Source organism: Vigna radiata, chromosome 11 (genome assembly GCF_000741045.1).
Source record: "Vigna radiata var. radiata cultivar VC1973A chromosome 11, Vradiata_ver6, whole genome shotgun sequence".
NCBI classification, from domain to species: Eukaryota; Viridiplantae; Streptophyta; class Magnoliopsida; order Fabales; family Fabaceae; genus Vigna; species Vigna radiata.
In genome coordinates this window covers 8,100,699-8,124,372 of record NC_028361.1, presented here as the reverse complement: position 1 = coordinate 8,124,372, position 23,674 = coordinate 8,100,699, and the positions used below count along the sequence as shown (strand labels likewise).

Sequence of the window (23,674 nt, the reverse complement as noted above, 5' to 3'; positions counted from 1 at the left end):
TATAATGATGAATTTGATAAGATTTTCGTAGGCATGAGCACAGCATTTACTGAGCATTTATTTTGGTTACCTCAAGAATCTAGGTCGAGCTCGATTCCAGTTCATGGAAAAGTTAGTTGAAATGTCAAATATTTGATGTACCGCACACGGCATCCCAATTAAAGTTTCTGATGGTGACCTGCTATATATAGTCATAAAAGGTACCTCTATCTGTACACACTGTTTCCCAAGTCACGAGGGAAAACTTTCCTTTATGTTCCATCCAAAGACAAAAATGCAAGGATTTTTGTTAATCGCCATGAGCCCCACTTCCTCACTTTCCTTCGGCTTTGGTTCAGATTTCGGAGACAGGTAAATGCTATCTATCTAAAGGCTTATATGACCATGTCACAATTTTATTTTTTTAAAGATATGAACTTTCCTCAAAGAAAGTCATGATGATTTCATTTGGCATTAAATCTAAGCATTTTAGAATGAAGCTATCTGAAGAATAACTACTCACACTTCAGATTGTGTAGTTTACCTTAATTGACACGAAGCAACATGAGTGGTTAAATTTAACCAACCTTAAAAACATGAAAACTGAGAACAAAAAACCTACAACGCCCTCTCCCCAACTTGCAACTTGCAATGTTTGTGGTCCCAAACGAAACGAGCCAATTATAACTGTTGGTGTCAATTTGTAAGGGCCCTGCTGCAATCTATGCCATTGGTGATAACAGTACACTGTGCTAACCATCACGCGAATAGACAGATGAGAGCCGTCCAACGATTATATACAACAAAGCAAATTAGCTATGGAACATCTGAAATTTCAAAATTCCCTACACCAGCAAAACAAGTAAATTGGTTTCATTATTGCACTGACAATGTAAAAAAATAGATAGTTAGCTACTGAGTTTGCCATTCTTGCATAAATCATTTGTTTGATAAAAGAGGGGAAATATAAAAGATGAAAATAGAGAAAAAAATGATGGGAATAGTAGCACATAAAATAAAAGTTAACAGTGTTTGGAATATAGAATAAATAAAAAGAGAATTAGGAAGATGGATATAATAAATGAAAACAAATACTAAAAATATTACTGGTAAATGTCCCTACTTTCAAAAATATATCTCCTAACTTTTCTCCTCCAAGCATTCCTTCACTCATCCACCCTATTTTTCATAAACAAAACAAAGACAAAGTGATATTTGGAATTTATAGCCAATAGGAAGCGCATTCTCACAAGGTAATGTGTGTTATGGGAAAACAGTGATATGTGAAATCTGATAGGGTATAGGCAAACATTGACTTCGTAAATCAGGGTAGTGTTTAACTGCCAGTCGTTATCGTTGGGCCATCAAAGCATGCCACAATCATGATGAACATCAAGTTTCTGTCTCGTATGGACAGGTTCAAAACTTGCACCACAATCATAAAAAAATAATATCCAACGAAAAAGATCATGGTCATAAGGATGAAGGGGCCGGTAAGTGATGATGGCCTGAAAGGACATCCGACAGCCAAAATTAATCACTTCGGTTTCAAGATTAACAAAGAAATTTGGAATAGACACTTTTTCCAGTATTCCTTTGAAATAAATGACATTTAATCACAAAAATGCTTTACCTCCAAAAAAATACAAAACAAAATATTGTCTTAAAATAATACATATGTTCACAAATTTTCTGAAACTGTCTGGCTGAGAATAAAACAACTTTAAAAAGACTGGGCTGCAATTTTTGTGGGGTAAGTCAGAAACTCAAACGAATTTTTCATCACAAAACAAGGATTCCCGCATAACATTAGCATTTTGGTGACTGTTAGCCACCTTGCCAAGTGCCTGTGATGATTTTAAGACATAATTCATTGTACATTTGCTCCTAGAGCCTTGCTTGCATCTCCAAAAAGGGGGAGGAGATGGAACATGAAGCCTGGTAATTTAAAGAACACCTGGCATAGAAGAATATTTACTCCTTGATGATTTCAAACTCAGCACCAATTGGTAGATGATCACTGGGATAACTGAAGTTTGGCAGTCCACCAACAATATCGGCTGCATCAGAGTCTGGAAGCTCAAGAAAACTAATTGGTTTAATGTGATCAGAAGGGGAAAATAAAATATAGTCGAGTGTTCCAGTGAAGCCAGGTGTGTAGTTTGTAAATGGTGGTTCTCCTCTTGTAGAAGCATAGACACTACATAAGGGAATAGGAGGCGACTCGTCTAAACAGTTCAGCATCAGGTTTGATGAAGGATTTCCGGATACAAGGTACTGGTAGACCTGATAAAAAAGGGGAAAATGCTATCAGTTAGTAAAGCATTAGAGGAAATACAGCACGTATTTTGAAACCACATCCAAAGCTATGACGAGTAATCAAGTACGATTAAAAGTTACACAGGCAACAACAAATTCATACAAGAATAGAACTATGACTGTACAAATTAGTCAGTGTTGCACTGGTCAATCTAATGCTAACTATAAAAAACTCTGGAAAGCTTCTATATTTAATATAGTAAAATATTTTTCACTGTGTTAAATTGATTTAGCGATTATAGTCATACTAAGAGTTTTATATTTATTTTTGAACATTAAACAGTTTTTAATCAATTGCTATGAACATTGAATTGTGTACAACATCTTTTGTGAAACTCAGGATTCGTGCGTCAGATTACTTGCATAGTTTGGTCAAGAGTTTATTAAAAAATATTGCAATTCTTCAAGGGAGAGGAGTTAAACTGTGCAACACTCAGCTATGACATCCCAGACACATTTTTGTGATTTCCTTTTCCCAATAACTTTTTCTATGACATTTTTCTCTTTTCCACTGAGGTTGAAGGATAATCCATGACTATGAATTGCTAGCAGATTATCAGACAGGATCTCTTCAAATTCCAAGAGAAGAGTTGGGCTAGATTTGGACTATAGCAAAAGCACAGGGACATTAGAATTTAGACAAAAATAGAGAAGTTGAGATTTAAGGAATGCTAGTACCGTGTCTCCTGGCTGAGAATTGAAGTCACCAGCCACAATGACTTCAGGTATGCATTCATATCTATCTGAGACCAGTGTTTTAAATTTTGCCAGGCGGAATAGAAGATATTTAGCTTGTGCAAGCTTGACATCCGCCCATTCAGGATCCCTGGGGCAAAATTATATGTAATTTATTAATTCCACCACTAAAGCTAAGCAAAACCATGTTGCCATACACAATCCAAATTGAGTTAAACTGTCATTCGAAGACAACTGAAAAATGAAGTAAAACACACATAAGTCACTTCATTACCAATAAAGATGTGTGTTGGCCACAATAACAATATGACGAGAGGGATCTTTGAATTTGAATGCAGCCATTATTCCAACACAATCACGCTTAAGTCTCACACGGGGGTCATTGGGATCTCCACGATCTTCTGTATTCGATTTAGAACCTGAATCAAGAATTTAGTTAATGAAGAAATAGCATACTCTAATCTGTACAGACATCCAAGTAACCTCAAATTCTGTGTGTCAAAACAATGAACTTAAAAGAAACCATAAGAAAATAACAAAAGGAAATAGCTAAGAAAAGGAAAACAGGGAACACTGCTGCAATAGAAATGAAGTTGAAGAAATAGAATTGAGCTTCCGCCAGTTCATCAGTCATTCAATAACAAAAACTAAAACAGTGTATAGAAGAAAATATAAACTCTTTAAGTATCCCTAATATGAGAAGAAAATCTACATTTCAAACAAATCTTTAATTTCATTTTGCATTTACCATTTTTGGGCTCCACGTCCTTTTGTTTATCAGCATGGACAGTCTGAATATTGGTGTGATCATCATCGTTTGAAGAGTTCCCATCTGGAATGGACTTTACAAGATCATTGTATTCAATTTTCTCCTCTAAGAGCAACTCTGCACTAAACGAAAAAAATTTAAGGATAAAATTAAGTAGATAAATAGGACTGACCATCAATGAATATTGTAATATTAAATTCTTTTGGAGAGAAAAAAGTAACTAATAGTTAAATCCAAAAGATGAGATGGGGAAGAGAGATAAAAGATACAAAGAACCATTCCAATATAAATATTAAATAACCTATATCAAGCAGAGTATGGTTATTACTTGCAAATTAAGTTGGAATCGTTCCAAGGAATGTGTGTGCATGTAATACACTGACTTTGGAAATTAGATTAGCAAAGTTATTGTAGTTCTCCTCAACTTTCTAAAATACTTGTCTCCACTCTAGGTGCAAAATTGTAGCCACTCACTAGTCACTGCTCCAATACTCGAGGTAAAATTAAAATCATTATAAATCACTCCCTTACTTCCATAGCTACAAGCTTATGCTTGTAAAACAACCGAACAAAATTTGAACATACCAGTCATGCTTGTAAAATAAGCCACACCCATCACGCTTTTGACCACTTCTCTTCATATAAATCGAAGAATATCCTAAATTCTGCATGTTTCCTTTGTAAAAGCTTTCAAATTCATCAACTTCCTGAAATGATTCATGATAAGAAGAAGAGCATCACTTGAAAGAAAGTAATCAAGGGATTAAAATTTACTCATAAGTTATAAATTAAAATAAACAAATTGGAGATTGAAATTCAATCTTCTCTCACTTAGATTGACATTCTCGACAATCTCCCTATTCATTCTTTTGGATAACAATTCACAAATTACCTTGACAACTAACCAAAAAATTCTTAGCCATCCATCCCCAACTTTCTAAGTGTAGTATACGTAATCTTCTTAATAATCAATTCTTTTCTATCTTACTTATTCCATCTTTTATCTCCATGTTAAACTTCAATAGCTTTCAATGCTTAAAAATAACCTTGTATCAAAATGTAAACTACTCTCGTTGTAAATAAAAAATATAGTTTATATTCAACAATATTTGTTTATTATGAATTTAATAAAATAATAATTGACATATTATAAATTTCTATTTATTAATTATATCAAAATAAGCATGTAACTTGTACTGACTACTAATAATCAGTGCCAAACTACAGTTTAACACAATAAAAAAACCTGCAGGCAGAAAAAGTCAGCTCCCAAGTCCTTGAGAACTTCCAAAATTGTGTTTGAACGAGGTTTCCATCTACAGGAAGCAAAATCAATCAGTCAAATCAGCGTGCAAATTTCACATTCATCATTGGAAACCTTAATAATTGCAAAGCACATTAATTACTTGAGAGACGAAGATGGAGAATGCGGGAACGACGAGCTCTTCACATAAACCTACATTGCAATCAGACATTTTATATTCAAAAAAAAAAGAGTAAATAAAATCGTAAGCGTATGTTCGTCCATACAAAATTCAAAACTGTTACAATTAGCGTACCTGCGCCAATATGTTATACGAAACAAGACTGAATCTGAAGCCTGAATAATAAAAATTGAGAAGCGAAAAAACGTAACTTAATTGAACAACGTCAAATTCAAAGGAGATGGGAAAATCAAGGTTAGGTTCGTTACCATCAGGTTTACTTCTGGAATGTATGTCTGAGCCTTCCACGGAAACGAACTTGCGAGATGCCGGCGCAGAACTCATCTTCCTTACAACACTTCATTCATTAATTCATTCAGCACACACTGTTAAAAGGAACTCAAAGATTTGTCCAAAAGATTGTTAATGGGATTTGAATGTGTAAGCACCGTACCTAGTGGAAGAAGAAGAGTTCGAGCATAGCACTGCACGTGCACCCAATGCTTTCAGCATCTCAGCAGCGATAGGAACAATGTGGCGGCGCTTTTCTTGATTCTAAATACAGGCCCAATTAGTTCACCATGGGCCCAGGGGACCTTTTCAGCCCATCAAATCTAGCAAGAACTTTGATTTGGGGGTGTTATTTCCTGCACCCCATCAGAGGCTTCTAAATTTTGATCTGGAATAAGGTGTAATGAGTATCTTTCAAAAGAGTGTTTCTCTTTACATCACCCCGCATTTCTTCTTCCACCCCTACATTTTTTAAAAATTCTAAAATCATCTTTTGCATTTCAAAAAAATCTTATACCCCACTTTTTTTTTCAACAAATTTTGAAATTTGTTGAAGTTTTTGAAATTTTTTTTAACAAATTTTAAAATCTATTGAAAATATTTAGAACTACTTAAACTAACTCAATCAAAAGAAAATGTAAAATAGTATTTTGTGAAAATTCTCGACTTTACATCCGAAACAAATAAATTTTCATGGTGGAAGTCACAGGAGTACATAAAGAAATGACCCGTGATTTTATGAAAAGCACCTATAAATGGAAAATAAGGAAGCATGAAATTTTAATGGATGTGAGAAATCGTGGTGACTGTGGATAAGCCGAAGCAATTGATTCGTCCATTTAGATCATACAGATTCCACTTGCGTAGCAAACAAGTCTTCAATTTTCGTTTTATAAAATGGCAACAAGCTCAGTGGAGATAATCTTCTTTTTCATTATCACTTTCAACCATTTGGTGCAACAGATTTTGATTGTCATTGACATTGATCTATCTGCCATTAATATTATTTCTGCTCATTGATTGAAGGCTTTTTCTGTGGGACATGTCTTCTGATGAAGACAATTTGGTTTCATGATAACATGTTTAATGTTCAAAATTCAAACCCAATAGCATCACTGTATTTGAGGCTTTATATAAAATAACAAAATATATATACTGTGATTTTAATCAAATCGCATGGCTATTATTGAGCAGTCGCACTATCATCCATTGAAGTATATGGCCTTTTCACAACAGTTGTCATAAGAAAAGACAGATATGGACCGCGGTGAATGCCATTAATTGATTGGTCACCACAGAAATTCTGAGAAGCACGTTTCCTGAGCATGTTAAGCAGTTGCTTATTCTGATTGTTGAATAACTTGGAGGTGCAGTTTGGTGGCTTCCTTACTTGTTCCGTTAGTTAAACCAACTGAATTAATATATTTTTTAGTGAGGAAATGAAGAGTTAGGTTTTGCAATTGCTTTCTTCTGCCAAACTTTTCATAACATGTTATCCAGAAAAAGTCCTTTTCCACTTTCGCTTTCCGCGTTCTCTCTCAACTTCCGGTGGTTCCATATTAAATGCATTTGGCCATCACATGTCCCATGAGAAGCACTTAAATTTTTCAGCTGCCACTTTGTTCCATCTTGCATATGCCTTGCCTCCTCCTAATACTTAATTTCTCTATGCTTATCTGCTTTTCTTTCCACAAATCATTAACATTAATTATTTTGAGCAAGATTCTCATCAACAATCGATTAAGACTGTTTTAGACTTATAAATATTCTTTTCATAAACAACCATATCTTCTTCTACAATTAATATTGTTTGAGTCAAATGAATAGTAAATATTCTCTGAAATATTTAATATAATTGTAAAAATATTCAGGACCCAAACTAAAAATTATTGTTTTGGTTTCTTCCGAATATGTTATTCCTAAGTAATGGTTTAATATTGATTTCTTTCAAAAAATTATTGAAATGAGTTTTGTCTTTATCCATCAAAATTATATGGTCAGAAATGACAATTATAACAAAATACACCTTGTTAGTTTCTGATAATTGATTCAATACAAAATAGTCTTATATTGTTTTATAATTGATTCAGATTCAATATGTTTTAAAGTGAGTTTAATCTTAGTCTTCTAATTTATATTATATCGTTGTATTTTTTCTTTCTGTTTAAGCCAATGACCATTTGTATATTTTTTCAAAATCATAGCTAATATACTTAATAGAGAACTTATCATATTATAAAGATTACGTCTTAGCAAATTCTTCTCTGGTAACTCTTAATTTCTATTGTATTAACATGTTTGAACTATATCTCAGGAATCAATGTTAAAGAGAATCCGAGCCAAAATAGGTAATTGATCGACAATTAGACAAACACTAATTAAAATAAATAAATATTATTAATGACTAATTAATATGTTTAATGATCATATTAATAGTTACCATAAACTTTATAATATTGAAGTTAAGCTAAAAGGACCTTGATGTATTCTAATAAAAATATAAATTTTTATAAAATATATCTCACTTGAATGTAGTGTAGAAAATGAAGGTGAACAGAAATTCGAACCAATTCCACCAAAACAATGTTTATTGAATTAATTGGGGTATCCATATCACTTGATTTGATGGGAGTTAGAAAGTGCTTTTGCGTTTGGCACACAAAGGTGAAATGTGAGGTTGAAAAGAAAGAGAAGAAAAGGAGGTTGGTGGCTTTTGGTGGCATTGGAGGACAGCTTTTCTCATTAATGGGAAATATAACAAAACATCATGTATGAATTTAGTATAGGAAGTGTTTGTTTAGTGAAACTATGATATGGTATTTAAGAAATCACCGTCAATCGCGTGCCACTTTTTGTACCTCAACATTGCTACCAAATTCCTAACTTTTCCCACACCCACTTTACAATCCAATCATGCCCTTCACATTCCTTTGAGTACTACACTATTCGCTACTTCTTAACACTGTAATTTCTCTATAAACTTTATTTATTTCAAAAATTTATTTTAAATTACAAAACTTTGACATCATTACACCGATCGATGAGGACGAATGCATGCCGAAATGTCTCTCCCAGAAAGCAATAATTTACGTTTGGACTCAACGAAACATCGATGCGTGTTTACCTTTATTCCGCAAAGACAATCTTTGAAGAACATCATCATCGCCGTGATGAGAATTTGTTTTGTGAAACTGAAAACTGAAAACCCTAAAATTCAATTACTTTAGCATTTTGTCAAAGGAAAAGAAGTGGAGACAGAGAGAAGCGAGCTCATGATGATAAGAAAAGGAGCGTGCACAGGAGAATATTGTTAGGGTTTTGTTTTGTTCCATAATTTTATTTAGTCGGCGCCAAGATTGCACATTTGAACCACTCATTCATGTGGGAACACTAAACAACGATAAGATTCGATGCTTTTCACAAGAAACATTCGGGTCGGACCCTGGAGCCCCAGAGACAGCATCAATATTCTTATTGCCGTAATTATTCAATAAAGTAATTAAAGTATTTAGTTAATTAATTATGCACTACCCGAAGGTAGAAAACACCAGCACCGTGAAAAATTTGCTGTCTTTGAACTTATACCCCAGTTTAAGGACATTCTGCGACTAGGTTTACTATGTCGGACTGTCACTCATTTATTTTTTTCTTAAAAACAAGTAAAGAACTTTACTATATAAATCTGCACATTCTTTCACAGAAAAATATAAATAAGCACATTTTTTTGGTGTTGTTTTTGAGGAAATGAGTGTCGGCTCTGGGTTTTTCTGACCAAACTGAGAAAGCCTTTGTATTCACAGAACTAACTGACACCATAATTCCATTACTTAGACTGAAGATTTAAGACTCCATTCTCTCTCCACCCAACACTGCCACAGAAACAGACTTCTTAACGATTGTTAGTTACATTGTGTTTCTTCACCATCTTATAAGCCTTCACCACCTTCAATTGCCTTTCATTAACAAACCTTCTTCAGTGTTGCTTCACCTGTTTTCCTCAACCCATTCTCCATCTCAGGTACACCTGCTACCGTTTATACTCATACACAAACTGTTTTCTTTTTAGCTTTGCCTTTGATCATATGAATGTTTGTGGGGTTGGAGTGAAGATTTTGATCTGCCTTTGCCTTAGAATATGGGATTAGTTTTTGGAATGGAATGGGATCAGTGATTGTGTTTGTGATTCATTTTGTTAAACTTACGGGAAACCTGTGCAGTGCAAGTCGGCAGTTTTGACTTCCATTACGGTGTTGCATTAATTTCTGGTGATGAGTGAAATAAATAAACGGAATTCAAGATTTTAGGAAGCTGTTTGTTTCGCCATTTTGAAGGCAACATCGGAGTTTTTTTTAGTCGCTGTAACTGCAATTATGGCACATGTGTATATAGTTTCTGGCCATATCAAGGATCACGAAACGTCAATGAAAAAGCAGGTTTTTGGATTTGTGTGTGTGTGTGTGGAGGCTAGTGGGAATAGGGGCATTGGGTTTTTTCACCGTGGAAGGAAACCAATATTCGTACAAAAGTCATAAATCCATCTGAGTTATTCTATAGGAAATCAAACCGTTTGGCTCTACGATTTTTGGAATACCAACTGCATGAATAGAGCCTTTTTCGGTGAGTGTTAGGTCGAAGTGAAAAGGGAGTTGGAATGATGTATTTTTACTTATATATCGATGGAAAGATCTTGCTCTGTTTTTCTAGTTTTATATGCGTATGTATGTTTATCGTTTTCTATTTGTTGGATTTGTGCAGAATGGAGGGTGGGAACATAAGACAGTGGTTGAATTTTCTGGTTTGTGCACTGCTGTTGCTGATAGCAGAGGCTTCTTATGTGCCAATCACCTATCTTCAGAACGCTGTAGCAAAAGGAGCTGGTTAGGAAATTTGGCTATGTCTTTTCATATATTAATTAATTGTGCTCTTAACATCATACTTATTACTTTCAATGATGTTTATAATAATTGGGAAATTGGATTTCAAAATATCGTGCAGTTTGTTTGGATGGGAGTCCACCAGCTTACCATTTTGATAGGGGATCTGGAACAGGGATCAACAATTGGTTGGTTGCTTTTGAGGTTGTTCCTCCCTATAAATTTCCACCAATAATGAGTCTCAAATATGAAATTTGGTTCATTGTTTTATCTGACTTTTTTGACAAACTATAGAAGTTCTATCTTCATTGGCTCTTCATCTATTTTCATTCTGCTAGGGAGGAGGATGGTGCAACAATGTCACTACTTGTCTCTCTCGCAAGACCAATCGTTTAGGTTCATCCAAGCAAATGGCAAAGCAAATTGCCTTTTCGGGAATTATGAGTAACAGGCAAATGTTTAATCCAGGTCTTCCCCACTGATCAGCAATCTTGTTTCTCTTCATCAATCCAACATTGATTTAACTTTCTAATGAGTGTTGTAAATTACAGATTTCTACAACTGGAACAGAATCAAGGTTAGGTATTGCGATGGTTCATCTTTTACTGGTGATGTAGAAGAAGTCAATCCAGTAAGTTCAGCTAAACTCTAGGAACTTAGACTTCTAAATTTAATCAAAACATTAATCATGAGTCATTCTGGTTAAACTTTAATACTGTGGTGTGTAAATAAATTAGGTTACTAAGTTGCACTTTAGAGGAGCAAGGATTTTTGCTGCTGTCATGGAGGATTTACTAGCAAAAGGAATGAAAAATGCTCGAAATGTAAGACATGTTGGTGTTTTGCAACTCTTTTTCTTCCTCTTTATTGTTTTTTTTTTTTCATTCACTCACCAGAACTTGTTACTACAGGCTATTATTTCTGGATGTTCAGCTGGAGGATTAACTTCAGTACTGCATTGTGATCGCTTCCGAGCTCTATTACCTAGAGGAGCCAGAGTGAAATGCCTCTCAGATGCTGGTTATTTTATCAATGCGTAAGTTATTGCTTTTTACTTTGCCTCTTCCTATAAAATATTAAGAGTTCCTTATATCATTTTATGATTCAATATGTTACTGTTAACAGAAGGGATGTCACTGGGGCATACCACATTCAACAGTACTTCAGTCAAGTTGTTGCTACTCATGTACTACTCCTTTCCTTTTATCTGATCAATTTCCATTTTTGCATATGCTGTGTTCTAAACACACACACACACACAAAAAGTTCTTTCATGGAAGATCTAAAATATTCAAGTCTGACTTTTTTTTTTCGCATTCTAATTTTAAAAGGGCTCTGCAAGGAATTTGCCTCAGTCATGCACTTCAAGACTTAGCCCAAAGCTAGTAAGTTTATGAATTAGTTTTATCTTTCTACCTCTGCAATTCCCTCTTTTGATGTTACTAATTCTTCTGATTTCTGAACAATCTTGCAGTGCTTTTTCCCACAATATTTAGCATCACATATCACTACGCCAATCTTCTTTGTAAATGCAGCATACGACTCATGGCAGGTCAGATAATTCTTTTGCTCAAGATACATGAGTGTATTTGCAGAGTGGTGTTCCTGTTTTATTGTTTTGGTCATGCTAAACCGACATTGATCTGTGTAAAACTTGTGGTTTCTTATGCAAAATAAACTTTGTATCGGAAGTTGAACCAAGATTATTTTACTTACTCTTCTTAAGATTTCTATCATTTGATGTTTTGCTACTAGCTCTTAATAACTGGAGAGATCTTTCCAGTCCTTTCCCTGATCCTCAGAATGTTGTTTTGATTCAGATTAAGAACATTTTGGCACCTGGTGTTGCTGATCCTGAAGGCCATTGGCATAGCTGTAAGCTTGATATAAACAACTGTTCACCTGATCAATTAGATCTAATGCAAGGTGAGTCTTCTTATATTAATTATTTGTGTCCCATCATGGTAAAATCCAAACTGAGAAATTTTATTTTGTAAAATCACCCTCAGAATGCTGTCTGTTGTTTAGAACGCCTCTGTCATACTTTTTAATCGAGTTAAGAAAAACAACTTACTGAGATCACAATATCATACGTTGTCATATCTGAACTTTGGTCAAAGCTTTTAAGGGCCAACGAAATTCCTGATTTCAAGTCATACGTGGGTTGATTTTCAGGCTTCAGGACAGAATTTTTAAGGGCATTGACAGTGCTAGGCAACTCTTCATATAAAGGAATGTTTATAGACTCTTGCTATGCCCACTGCCAAACTGAAATGCAGGAGACATGGTTGAGAAGTGACTCTCCAGAACTGGAAAAGACAGTAAGAAGCTGCATTTTCTAACCCCCAACTTACACACATTTTTCCATCTCTATAAATATACCAACTTTTAGTCATAGTTTCTTCAATTTTTATTTAGGATCCTTGTGATGTTCAAACTTTAAGTTTTTCTGTCTTTCTAATCAGTCTTCATTACAAAAATGTTTGCTGATTCCATAAGGCATTGCCATGTGACAATGCCACATTACAAAAAACGCTTGCCTCAGGTGTCAACGCCTGATGAAATCACAAAACCTTTTTGTAATGGAGATTAATGGGAAGACAAATAACTCACAAAGTTTGAACATTATATCATAAATAAATAAAAACACCGAAAGAAAAACTAGTGTGTTTGTATAGATTAAAAACATTTGATGAGTTACATAGTGTTTTTGCCTTGTTATTGCCTTTCCTTCATATACTATCCGGCTGAATAGATAGCTGACTTGTCTGCGTAACACTCTGCAGACAATTGCACAGGCTGTAGCAGACTGGTTTTATGAAAGAAGGACTTTCCATCAGATAGATTGCCCTTACCCCTGCAACCCCACTTGTCACAACCGCGTTTTTGGACCAGAAGACGACCACCAAGGAGTATAGATACATTCATTTCATCAAAATTTAGCACACATTTATTTCTACCATTCCTAAAAACCACACTTATTAGTTATTGGTTAGCAACATCAGATTGAATAAGAAAATATGATTTCCAATTCTATTAGGCCATCAAAATAAGGAAATGCCGCCACTGCACTGAACTTGTGTGCTGGGTGTACCTCCACCATTGTTTAATGCCACTTATTCATAATAAAAAACTAGTGATAGTATATTCTTTCTATGCTTCTGTTACTTGATTTGTAAGAGCTTTATGTGTTGTGTGCATGTTAGAAAAATGTGACCTCGAAAGGAACGTCAGATGCATCAGCCAGAAAGCTCAATTTTTCAAAACTAACAAACAAGGTGAGCTAAGCTTAGTTGCAGTATTCTGCTATGAACCACTCATTTTATTCCAAGGGTTGGAACCAGACACGGGAAAAACTGAAATAGACCACAATGCAATTTCCTTCAATCATTGATTCTGGTATTAAAAAAATATTATTAACATTCATGCTTTTCTTTAAAAAAATATTATTAACATTGATTGTGATATACAGTGCCATATTTTCACAAATCAATTCGTCATAAATTTAAACACGCGCTTTGAGCGATTGCAATTGTCCTTTCTCAATTTTCATCTCTCGAAGCTCTAATCACCGTCGCGAACTAAACTCACCTTGGCCGGAATCCTATCGTTTGAAGCGGCGTTAGCTTTGTAACCTGTCTTGTCGTTTACCTTCTTCGATCATGTCGTTTTTTCTAACACGACTACAATTTCTTCTCGCTTGGGTGACCAAAGTAAAAAAACATATATGTCTGGATTTTGAGGATTCGCATGTTCATATTTAAATCATCGGCACCATGTTTTATACAGTATAAACAGACGTACATCTATATTATTTATTTATATTTATTTGCGGATTACGATTCGTTATTGAAAAGATTTTTTGCGGTACATAGGATTTCATTCTAGTATTTTTGTTTTGACTGTCGTATGCTCCTTAACATCATGAATTATGACGAGGAAACTTGAACTTTGTTTACTTAATGTTTCATTTTGTTTTTCTATTCCATTTTTAGGCACAGTGGATTGAGCTTGTGTGCATTAATGGAGGAATCAATGGGCTTCTACTACTAACGTTGGGTCTTATGGTAAACATAAATGTTTAAAGCTGTTCTTTTTTTATTTTCATAATTATTAGTTCATAAATTCTGCAGAGGGGTGACATTTATATGGGTCCTTCTTCCATCTTGTAGATCATCATCGTATAAAAGCTGGTTCGAATTCTGACACGGCTGGACCATCTCTTCCACTGTCTTCCATGTAAATGATTTACTGTTGTGAACTTTCGATTGGTGTGAATTTTGTTTTATTGTTGAGTGACATGTTGCTGGAGTAGTTTCCAAAGCTGATAGTGATAGAATCCTCTAGCTTCTCGCACTTGTTCAGTGACAGTTTCCAAATTCATTTCATGGGACCACAATCTTTGTTAGTACCACAGGGTCTATGACGCTATTCACAGTAAAACTGTTTTGGTTCTTGTGGATAGATCTTGTATGATCCCCTAGTTTGTTGTAACATAGCTTTTGCTTGGGTGAAATGGAATTATGTGTTGATATGCCTTTTGAGATTATCAAAATTTCCGATGTTGTTTGAAAATCAGTGGTTGAAATTTAGTACTTTTTTGTGTTGATAATTTTCTATTGTTGTCTGGTAAACTTTCTGTTGACTTTGTTGAGGAAATGCTATTTGGATTTTTCTTTTTGTTGGTTAAAAATAATGGATTGATGAATTGGGTGCTGGTTGTGCAGAGGAAGCAGGAAAAAGCCAATCCCATTGGATTGAACAATTTTGTGGCCTTGTACAGACTGCAATAAATTCCAGACACAGCTTCATAATTGAATTCAGTCAGAGTAAGCTTGAACTTACAGCAATTGCTTGGCCTAAATAATTATTTTCTGCCTTATTTTTTGGAGAGAGGATGTTCTGGTGTTTCTGTTTGACTTCTTTTGTGTGCCATCTATTATGAGAAACATTTATGCATCTTTTGTTTAAGGTGAAAACAGTTGGAAGAAGGGTGTTTTGGTAGGATGAAAAAGAAACGAAAGTTCAAAACTTTGGTGGGCTAACTTTCACTCAAGGAGAAGAAAACTTGAAAAATTAGGTGGATCATAATTGATTATACGAACAACATGCATCTTTATTTTCAAATGCTGTGTCAATTCACACGAACTGGCTAAGTGCAAGGTGCATAAATCCTGCTGGTGAAGCTGCAATTGTAATACTGACAGCATATATCATAGTATCTTGTTTTGTAAGAACAAATTCATAATTTCTAATTCACCATGTTAAGGAGTTGCTTTCAATATAATTTTAAACATGGCATTAGTAAAAGAATGTTATGTTTTTCTCTCTTTGCAGACTAATCTATTAGTTAAAGAATGTGTGAAGTTTCAAGTGACACAAATATACATTTGTCAGAATCATGTAGATCATGTTAATATGTTATTTGATTCATCATACTGCATAAATTTGGAGTTTATGTATCTGTGCCTTTGACATTACCATTTGAATGTGGTGTGACAGAATAATAAAATCATCCTGTTAGGGAAACCACAGAAAAATTATTGAATAATCCATGTAAACCATCTCAGTGTATTATCTAATCCATCATCGATTGATTTGGACTTTACGTATATGTGCCTTTGATGTTACCATCTGAATTTGATGGAACACTAAAATATCACACAGATCATAAACTTCCAAGTAAGTTATAATTGAAATTTAAAAACTTCAAACTTTATTTTTAATTTGAATTACAGATTTGAAACACAAGGAAGATTATTTAAAAATTGTTAAATAGTTCCATAATTTTCTTATTAATTCACCCCAGTAATATAACCTTTAATAAGTCAATTTGATTTTTTTTAGAAATAAATTCTTATGTTTTTAAATTTCACAGTTAGAATTAGAACATTTAATAGCACATACTGATCCTTGATGCTGGGTTTTGAGATATTGTGAATACAATGTCCGAAATTTTTTTACAACAAAAGTTTACTCCATAAATCTCATTAAGGGATTTAATTATTATAATAATATACATTTATTTGAAACATTCAAAACATGACAAGAATCTAAAAGCAATCTTAAAATTAAAATTAAAATTAAAATTAAAACAACTTCATCTTAAGCAAGAATCTTCTACTTATGGATCTTCTATCAATCTGATAGATCGATCGGTCCAGATTATTTACTTGATGGAAACAACGTTTGGAAAGAGTTGACTCCGTATTGAAGACTCTTTAATGATTTCTACTAATTTTTATTTTATTTTCAAACCAATTAACGTTTGTCTTTCAAAAGATGAATAAAAAAAAACTTTTTCAGACCTTTTCTTTAGGTTACGTTGAACACGACACGTTCTTTTAGGTGGGTTTGGAAGGAAATACATGTAACACATTAGTAATTAATAATTATAGAAACAGAGAGTAGGTCAAATTAATCATTTTATTATTATCACAGGTAATATTTATTCCAACACAATCACTATTTTCTCGTGTATGATATCAGATCGGATGATTACGAGATATTTTATTAAAGATATAAAATAATAAAAAATATTTAATTAAAGATATTAATAAACAGTAATAAAGAATATCTAATTAAAGATATTAATAAACAAGTTATAAACCATCAGATTTTAAATAAGTTTGTTTATATTTTATTCGAGACAAGAAACAGTTGAAAAGATTAAGGATTAAATATGTTTTTAGTTCCTATACTTTGGGGGGCGATTTTGGTTTTAGTCCCTCTTTTAAACTATAGTACAATTTAGTCCTTCAACTTTAGAAAACTTTGGTTTTAGTCCTTTTTACCAAATTTTTTTAATTTTATTTACTGTTTCAAACGCGTTTCTCAGTTAACATTGGAGCAAAAATGTGTCAAACAGTGTAAACAATCCAAATGTTATAATGTAACGTGCTTGAAACAACAAATAAAGTTTAAAAAATTTGGTAAAAAGGATTAAAACCAGAGTTTTCTAAAGTTGAAGGACTAAATTGTATCATAGTTTGAAAGAGGGACTAAAACCAAAATCGCCCCAAAGTATAGGAACTAAAAACATATTTATCCCAAAGATTAATGTTTCAGTCCCGTAAAATATCAACCGAATTATAAAATAAATTCAAGATTTAATATTTTTTTCACAGAAGCGTTCGTAACGGGAGTTAAGTTAGTTACCGTTACCATATGGGTACGGTGTTTTTCCAACAAAAAGAAAAGGTTGAAAACAAAAGACGTGGGAGAGATTGAATGTTGAAATAAGGTAAAATGAAAGAAAATAAAAGGTGTTGTGTTGGGGGCAGCTCCACCTGATTTGTGAAATTGAATGCGATTGAAAGACACGCTGCACTCATCGTACACCAGAGGCACCTATATTTTAATCCCCAGAATCGTGGGGGTACACAAAAATTAAATGCCATTTTTCTTCTTAAATTAAACTACAAAATTTTAATTTTAATTTAATCCACTGTAATTTTTGTATGCTATGATTAGTTATATTGGATATGGCAGTGCAGAAATTGTTTTAAATTATGAGTGTTATTTATTGAATTAATTTAAAGTATAGAAAACAGCTACTGCTTTATTTTGCTTGTTTATTATTTTATGTTATCGTCACTTTTCTTACAAAAAAAGCCTCCTTTTCCGTTTCCCTGCGAGTTGCTTTGTCTCATTCCCTCAGCTACTCCCATCACCACCACACTATCTTTTCCCTCTTTACCCTCTTCTTTTCCCTTCTCTCTTCTTATTCACATATTCACATTCAAAAAATTCACACACTTCAATCCAATGCACCACAACATCCCTCAAAAATCTCGCTTTACTTTCCCATCTCTGTAGATCTGAACCACCCGGGATCTCAAAAAAACCGCATTTTGATTTCTGGGTCTTGCTGTTTGCTCCATTTGGGTACTCCCAAACGCTTTTTTTTTTTTTTGCCGGGTTTCTGGTTGTTGGCTGAGGAAGATGGGGTCCGGTGGCAGCAAAGCCAGGTCATCGTCGTCGTCTTCGGGGAGTTTCAGGAAGGGTCGATCTAAGGGGCACAGAGGTTTCCCATCTTATTGTCTCGGAACGTCGTCTGGATCTCGTGACATTGATAGTGACGACCAGGTAATACTAACTTCCTTGGTTTTTCAAACTTTTTCGCATCCTTTTCAGTGTTACGTCAATTAGATTTTAATTTAAAGGATAATTATTTTCAAATATTCATTAAGTTTACCTTTATTTATATTTTAAAATCAAATATTACGTGATTGAATTTGCCGTTACTTTCAAAGGTGTTTGAAAGCTATTGGTTTTCGTGATTTACTGGTGAGACTCCTAATAAATCGATTCTTAATGGAAGATATGACGTAATTTAATAAGGTTCTTGAAAGATGCAATAGTATTTGTACAGTAATGAAACAGCTAATTATGCATTGAATTCCTGATAAACAAGGGAAGTGTTGGAAAGTACTGGTTAGTCTGCCCCGATTTTGTGTTGGGAAACTCGCCTAATGCCAATTGGTTTATGGGTGAAATCTGAAATGTGGCAGAACCATTTTGGTTTATGGGTGAAATCTGAAATCTTCAAAAACAATTATAATGCATTGTCATTCTGTTTCAACTTGCAAATTTTTTAAATATTGATTGGTGTATTAGGACTTTCTTAACACCCATGCCTCTGTCTTATTATTAGCCTCTTTGTTTTATCACGCCTTATTTTGTTTGTAGGCAAGAAATGCCAGTAAGTTTGTTTAAAAAGCAATATATTGGATTAGTTTTTCTTCTGCATTTGCTCTCATACATTTGTTTCCTTGTGTCATTGTCATGTAGTGGAAAAGTTTTGGAATTGGTCAAGGTTTTTTCTTACTAACTGGCTAACTGTAGTTTGAAACACATGCTGTAGGTTTGTGATCAGGATAAAGTAAACCGAGATGATGTGACATACACCAGTGGCAATGAAATAGACTCAGATGAAGGGAAGACAGAGTCCTTTAGAAAGGTGAAACCTGCTAAATCTGATGAAGTGCCTTCTAACATTGATCTTGAAGAGTGGCGTCACAGTGCATCCAGAACTGGTAGCAGCTCTGCACATTCTTCTTCAAACCACTCCTTGAACCCCTCAAGTCGGTTCTTGTCTCGCTTTAGCCTTGTTCCTGGTAATATAAGCTTCAGACTTAGCAGAACCACAAGTTTGGGATCATCTAGGCCTTGCCCTGTTTCTTCAACAAGTCTCGCAATATTTAATGATGAAGATGAGCTTAGTCTACATCCAGGGCCTCCTGGCAGCTTGATTAATAGAAATGAAACTCAACAGCGTAGTGATTTGCTCAATGCATCTTTTGTTAGTCAAGTGCCTATGCAGTGTCATGAAGAAGCTTCTAATAATTTGCGCCCTAATGCCCCAGCATTGGTTTCACCTGGTAATTTGGCTAGTAGTCGCCCAGTTTCTTCCATCCAGGATGTGGGTAGAGATGGAAATGGTGCAAGAGAAGTACCTGATGCCAACATGTTTTCACCAAGAATTCATACTGATAGAGAAAATATTGAGACTAGACATACTGATAGGCGAAATGGAGCTCGAGAACCTGTGGAGCGTAATGTTCGTTTTAGCCGAACTTTAAGTGTTGGAAGGCTCCGTGACAGAGTTCTCCGCCGATCAACATTGTCAGACTTCACCTTTTGCCCTATGCAACGAGAGAGAGAAGTAAGAGAGGCTGGTCAAGAGAATGGAAGACGAGTAGGGGATAGAGAAGCAAGAGTGTCACCAACTGGTCGTAATGCTTCAAATTCTTCTACACCTAGATATCCTCTACCCAGTACACCTAGCTCTTTGTTTGGCATCCAAGACTATGAAGTTGAGACTTCACGTTCTAGAGAAACTAGGTATCAGGATCTGCTGGAACATAGGACCAATTTCCTGGAACGGAGAAGAAGAATACGGTCCCAGGTTTGTGGATTTTTTGAACTTTTTAATTAATAACTAACTGATGGTCTAATAATATGCTTCCAAACCCAAGAATTCCCTCATTATTTGAGGCTTTTGAAACAACAATAACAAATATTAAGACTAGTATTTTTTTCTATAGAAACATCTGTGCATGTTCTCTTAACCAATCCCTGGAATTTGTTCATTGTTAATGATGCAAATTTAAATGGTCTAGGTCCGTGCTCTTCAGCGGTTGGGTAGCCGGTTTGAAAATCTTTCTGGACATGACAGATCATGTATCTTGTCTGGTCAACACAGAAACGGTCGTTGTGCATGCAGAACCAATAGTCGGGATACCAATTCAAATGATGATACCAATGCTAGAGCTAGCATATCAAGAATTGTTATGCTAGCTGAAGCCTTGTTTGAAGTGAGTTTAATGTGCTGTTTATCTATTCTAGTGGCCATTCATTATATATTTATGCAGGTTAAATATTTGTACATATTTTAATTAGGTTCTGGATGAAATTCACCAGCAATCTGTGGTTTTATCTTCTCGCCCTTCTGTGTCATCTATCGGTTCCATTCCTGCACCTAATGAAGTTGTGGAATCCTTGCCTGTCAAATTATACACAAAGTTGCACAAACATCAAGAAGAACCTGTACAGTAAGTATTCAAGCTCAACCTCCTCCCAGTTTGACTCATTTTCTTAAAATGCCTTTTCATTTTTCTTTTTCATTTCCATTTATTTTGTTTAAGTTATTCCCTCTTACATCTATCTTGTGTGACATGTCTAAAAAACTTTAGAACGTATGTAACATTTCCTAACAAAGATTAAAAAGTAGAAAGCAAACAATAAAAATTAGTATTTAGTCGTGTCTTGTGAGGCCAGACTTGAGTCGCTTTAGTATGCAGTTTGGATGCTGTAATGTTTACATCATGGCATGAAAATGCAAACTGATACCAGATACTGTGAAACTCTTACCTCCAACCTCCATACCCAGTTATTATGTAACTTGTTGCATATTTATTTAGCTTTAACTATTCACGACTGTCTTCTCTTTTTTCTGGTTTGTCGTGGCATGTGACCTTTACCCCCACTTTTCCTTTCTTTAGTCAACATACTGATGTGCCTTTTATTTTTAGACCTATTTAGTACTATCTAACTAAACTTGTTTAACTTTTCCCTTACATGGATTATACTAAACAAGTTTCCCTTTTCCTTTTGCCTTTACTTTTTGCAGATGTTATATATGCCTTGTGGAGTATGAGGATGGAGACAGTATGAGAGTTCTGCCTTGTCATCATGAATTTCATACAACATGTGTAGACAAGTGGCTGAAGGAGATTCACAGGTATGTGGATATAGAGATTTGGGTGCCCTTTTGGTTAATTTAGGATTGCTATGACTAAAAGCTTAAAATTTATGTAAAATGTTCTATTGCTACATCTATTCATTCATGGGACTGTGGAACCTATCTAAAATGGCACATAGCTGAGTGAATTTTACATGTAATTTATAGACTAGAAGCACTCTACTGAGTATACTGTAAAACAAAGCAGGTAAAAACAGAAAAACTATATGATGCTAAAGATTGGTGATTGACAAAACTGACTAATGTTCTGCGGTCTTATGAGCTTTTCCCATGTTTTCTTCAACCTATTCAACTTGTGGTACAACCACCATGATTTTCTGAGATGGATAATGGAAGATTTGGATGCCCTTCTGACATCATGATGTTATGGATTTCTACCGTTTTTAATTCTTAGCAATTCATATGACCCCACTGTAATAATTGATTGAATTCCTTTGCATCTTAAAACCGAGCTATATGTGTCCCGATACCATGTTGTCCTCTATTCATATGATCATTATGTTATTATCTTTACTTGCAACTCGTGCTAAAGATGCATGGAAATTTGTATCTCTTTAACTTTTATTATATTATACACAGGGTGTGCCCGCTATGTCGAGGGGATATCTGTGTATCTGATTCACTACCAAGGGAGAACTAAGGTGGCCAATTTTTGATAAACATCTTCTCTGAGATACTCATTGCTCCTTTGATCATTGATTGCACATAAGCTGATGTGACACCATCAGAAGAAGCACTCTAGTTGTTGTCAATATTTACTACAATTTCTGAATAAACAAATCAGACCATGGTAGAAATAGACTGACCTATTGGCTCACCACCCTGTATTGCCAGGTGAAGCAAATGCCAAAAAGGAGGGCTGTGGTATTGTTTAATGGAAATTCTTTTCCATCATGTTTCAGAAAAAAAGGTTCTCTTATGATATATCCGACATCCTTTGTTTTGCCCCACTTGTTAAACAAAATTTGGGGAAAAAAAGCATATGTCAAATGAGCACTTTTGGTCATCCATGAAACTGCAGATGGGCACAGCATCTTTGACTGAATCATTCTCTTTCTCTGTAGACCAGTCAACCAAGTGGCTGCAAAACCATAAGCAGTGGTGCATGCGTGTGATGATATCCCTTTTCACTTTTCAGAGGAAAAAGGGAAAGAAGCATTTGAATTGCCGTGTAAACTGAGGGAGACAAGTAGTAGTTGTCTCCCAACCGACCTGAAACACCACCATCTACATTTATTTGTTGTACAATTTGGTCTGCCTCATGTGCTTTGAGTTGTTTTGTCCCTGTTCTTCCCATGCATGATCATGATGCAGGGTGGCTAAAGGATCATTTCCTTGAGTTTTGGATCACTCACTTATCTTGATTAGTCTGTCGAATTTTTAATATTTGCTTAATATTTTTATACTTTTATATCATCGTATATTAATGTATTTTCCATGTTGCAGTCTCACTCACTGTTCTCAGCCTTAGATCACTTGCAAAATTTTTATTCTTATTTAATGCAAAATAACATTTTAATCAATTAAAAGTCTTGATTTTCAATAATATTATGCCTTTGGGTCACTGAGGAAAATATTATCGTTTTAGATATTAGTGGAAATGTTATCGTTTTAGACACTAACTGTAACAAAACACTGGTTTAGTTAATTATTTCTTCTTTTTATGTTGTGATCCTTATGTTATGTGTCTATGTTGTGGTAATTCTGTTAGATATTAAAATTAACAGAGATAAGAACATGAAAGTTTACTGGTATAGTGATGAGATTAAAACATAAAGTTTAAAAGTAAACAGATTATGGAATTGTTTAAAGAGATAATAATGGAAAGTGATCTGCATAAAGCAGTCCATGGTTGATTTATTTGGTTGGTGTGGCATAAGTAGGTACAGTACTCCACTATTGGTCTCAATTCAAAACATACAGAGATGACAGAACGGTCGGTATCATACACGTCACTCACTCCACCAAAACTCAACAATTTTTCATTTCCAAAGCAATTGCTGCTTCTCAATCACCAAGGCCATTTCCTTTTCCAAACTAACACCTCTTTATTTTA

General features: G+C 34.5%; 3 protein-coding genes across 15 annotated transcripts; 2 read left to right on the top strand and 1 right to left on the bottom strand.

Moving 5' to 3' along the window:
- Positions 1–398: 398 nt before the first annotated feature.
- On the bottom strand, positions 399–5,740 carry LOC106776462 (carbon catabolite repressor protein 4 homolog 4). Of its 6 annotated transcripts, none has more exons than XM_014663925.2 (12): positions 5,642–5,709; positions 5,457–5,573; positions 5,323–5,363; positions 5,170–5,219; positions 5,010–5,079; positions 4,349–4,470; positions 3,743–3,885; positions 3,269–3,413; positions 2,977–3,124; positions 1,958–2,265; positions 1,103–1,158; positions 399–824 (listed from the first exon to the last, which is right to left on the bottom strand). In XM_014663925.2, exons 2-11 carry the CDS (start codon positions 5,530–5,532, stop codon positions 1,146–1,148), a joined length of 1,116 nt encoding a protein of 371 aa, XP_014519411.2. In that variant the 5' UTR covers positions 5,533–5,573; positions 5,642–5,709; the 3' UTR covers positions 399–824; positions 1,103–1,145. The 6 variants fall into 6 exon arrangements, 5 of the variants coding, with proteins under 5 accessions (XP_014519411.2, XP_022643195.1, XP_022643197.1 ...); XR_002670069.1 differs by having other exon boundaries at positions 400–824; positions 1,937–2,265; positions 5,457–5,545; positions 5,642–5,740; XM_022787474.1 differs by having other exon boundaries at positions 401–824; positions 5,457–5,545; positions 5,642–5,740.
- A 3,439-nt stretch (positions 5,741–9,179) lies between these two features.
- On the top strand, positions 9,180–15,855 carry LOC106777772 (pectin acetylesterase 8). 7 transcript variants are annotated; one of them, XR_002666036.1, is made up of 18 exons: positions 9,181–9,496; positions 10,234–10,355; positions 10,474–10,556; positions 10,691–10,820; positions 10,904–10,983; positions 11,090–11,176; positions 11,264–11,388; positions 11,478–11,538; positions 11,684–11,737; positions 11,827–11,904; positions 12,173–12,278; positions 12,528–12,673; positions 13,139–13,264; positions 13,559–13,630; positions 14,348–14,419; positions 14,525–14,591; positions 15,080–15,181; positions 15,325–15,853. XR_002666036.1 is itself a non-coding variant. In XM_022775915.1 (16 exons), the coding sequence occupies exons 2-16, from the start codon at positions 10,235–10,237 to the stop codon at positions 14,522–14,524; spliced, it is 1,380 nt and encodes a 459-aa protein (XP_022631636.1). In that variant the 5' UTR covers positions 9,180–9,496; position 10,234; the 3' UTR covers positions 14,525–14,539. The 7 variants fall into 7 exon arrangements, 2 of the variants coding, with proteins under 2 accessions (XP_022631636.1, XP_022631637.1); XR_002666035.1 differs by having other exon boundaries at positions 15,335–15,852; XR_002666034.1 differs by having other exon boundaries at positions 15,080–15,855.
- Positions 15,856–17,928: 2,073 nt separating this feature from the next.
- LOC106777956 (E3 ubiquitin-protein ligase MBR1) lies at positions 17,929–23,039 on the top strand. Of its 2 annotated transcripts, XM_022775914.1 has the most exons (7): positions 17,932–18,440; positions 19,219–20,262; positions 20,477–20,671; positions 20,757–20,908; positions 21,487–21,597; positions 22,198–22,259; positions 22,453–23,039. In XM_022775914.1, exons 1-6 carry the CDS (start codon positions 18,297–18,299, stop codon positions 22,256–22,258), a joined length of 1,707 nt encoding a protein of 568 aa, XP_022631635.1. In that variant the 5' UTR covers positions 17,932–18,296; the 3' UTR covers position 22,259; positions 22,453–23,039. The 2 variants fall into 2 exon arrangements, with proteins under 2 accessions (XP_014521284.1, XP_022631635.1); XM_014665798.2 differs by having other exon boundaries at positions 17,929–18,440; positions 20,778–20,908; positions 22,198–23,039.
- The last annotated feature ends 635 nt before the right edge of the window (positions 23,040–23,674 follow it).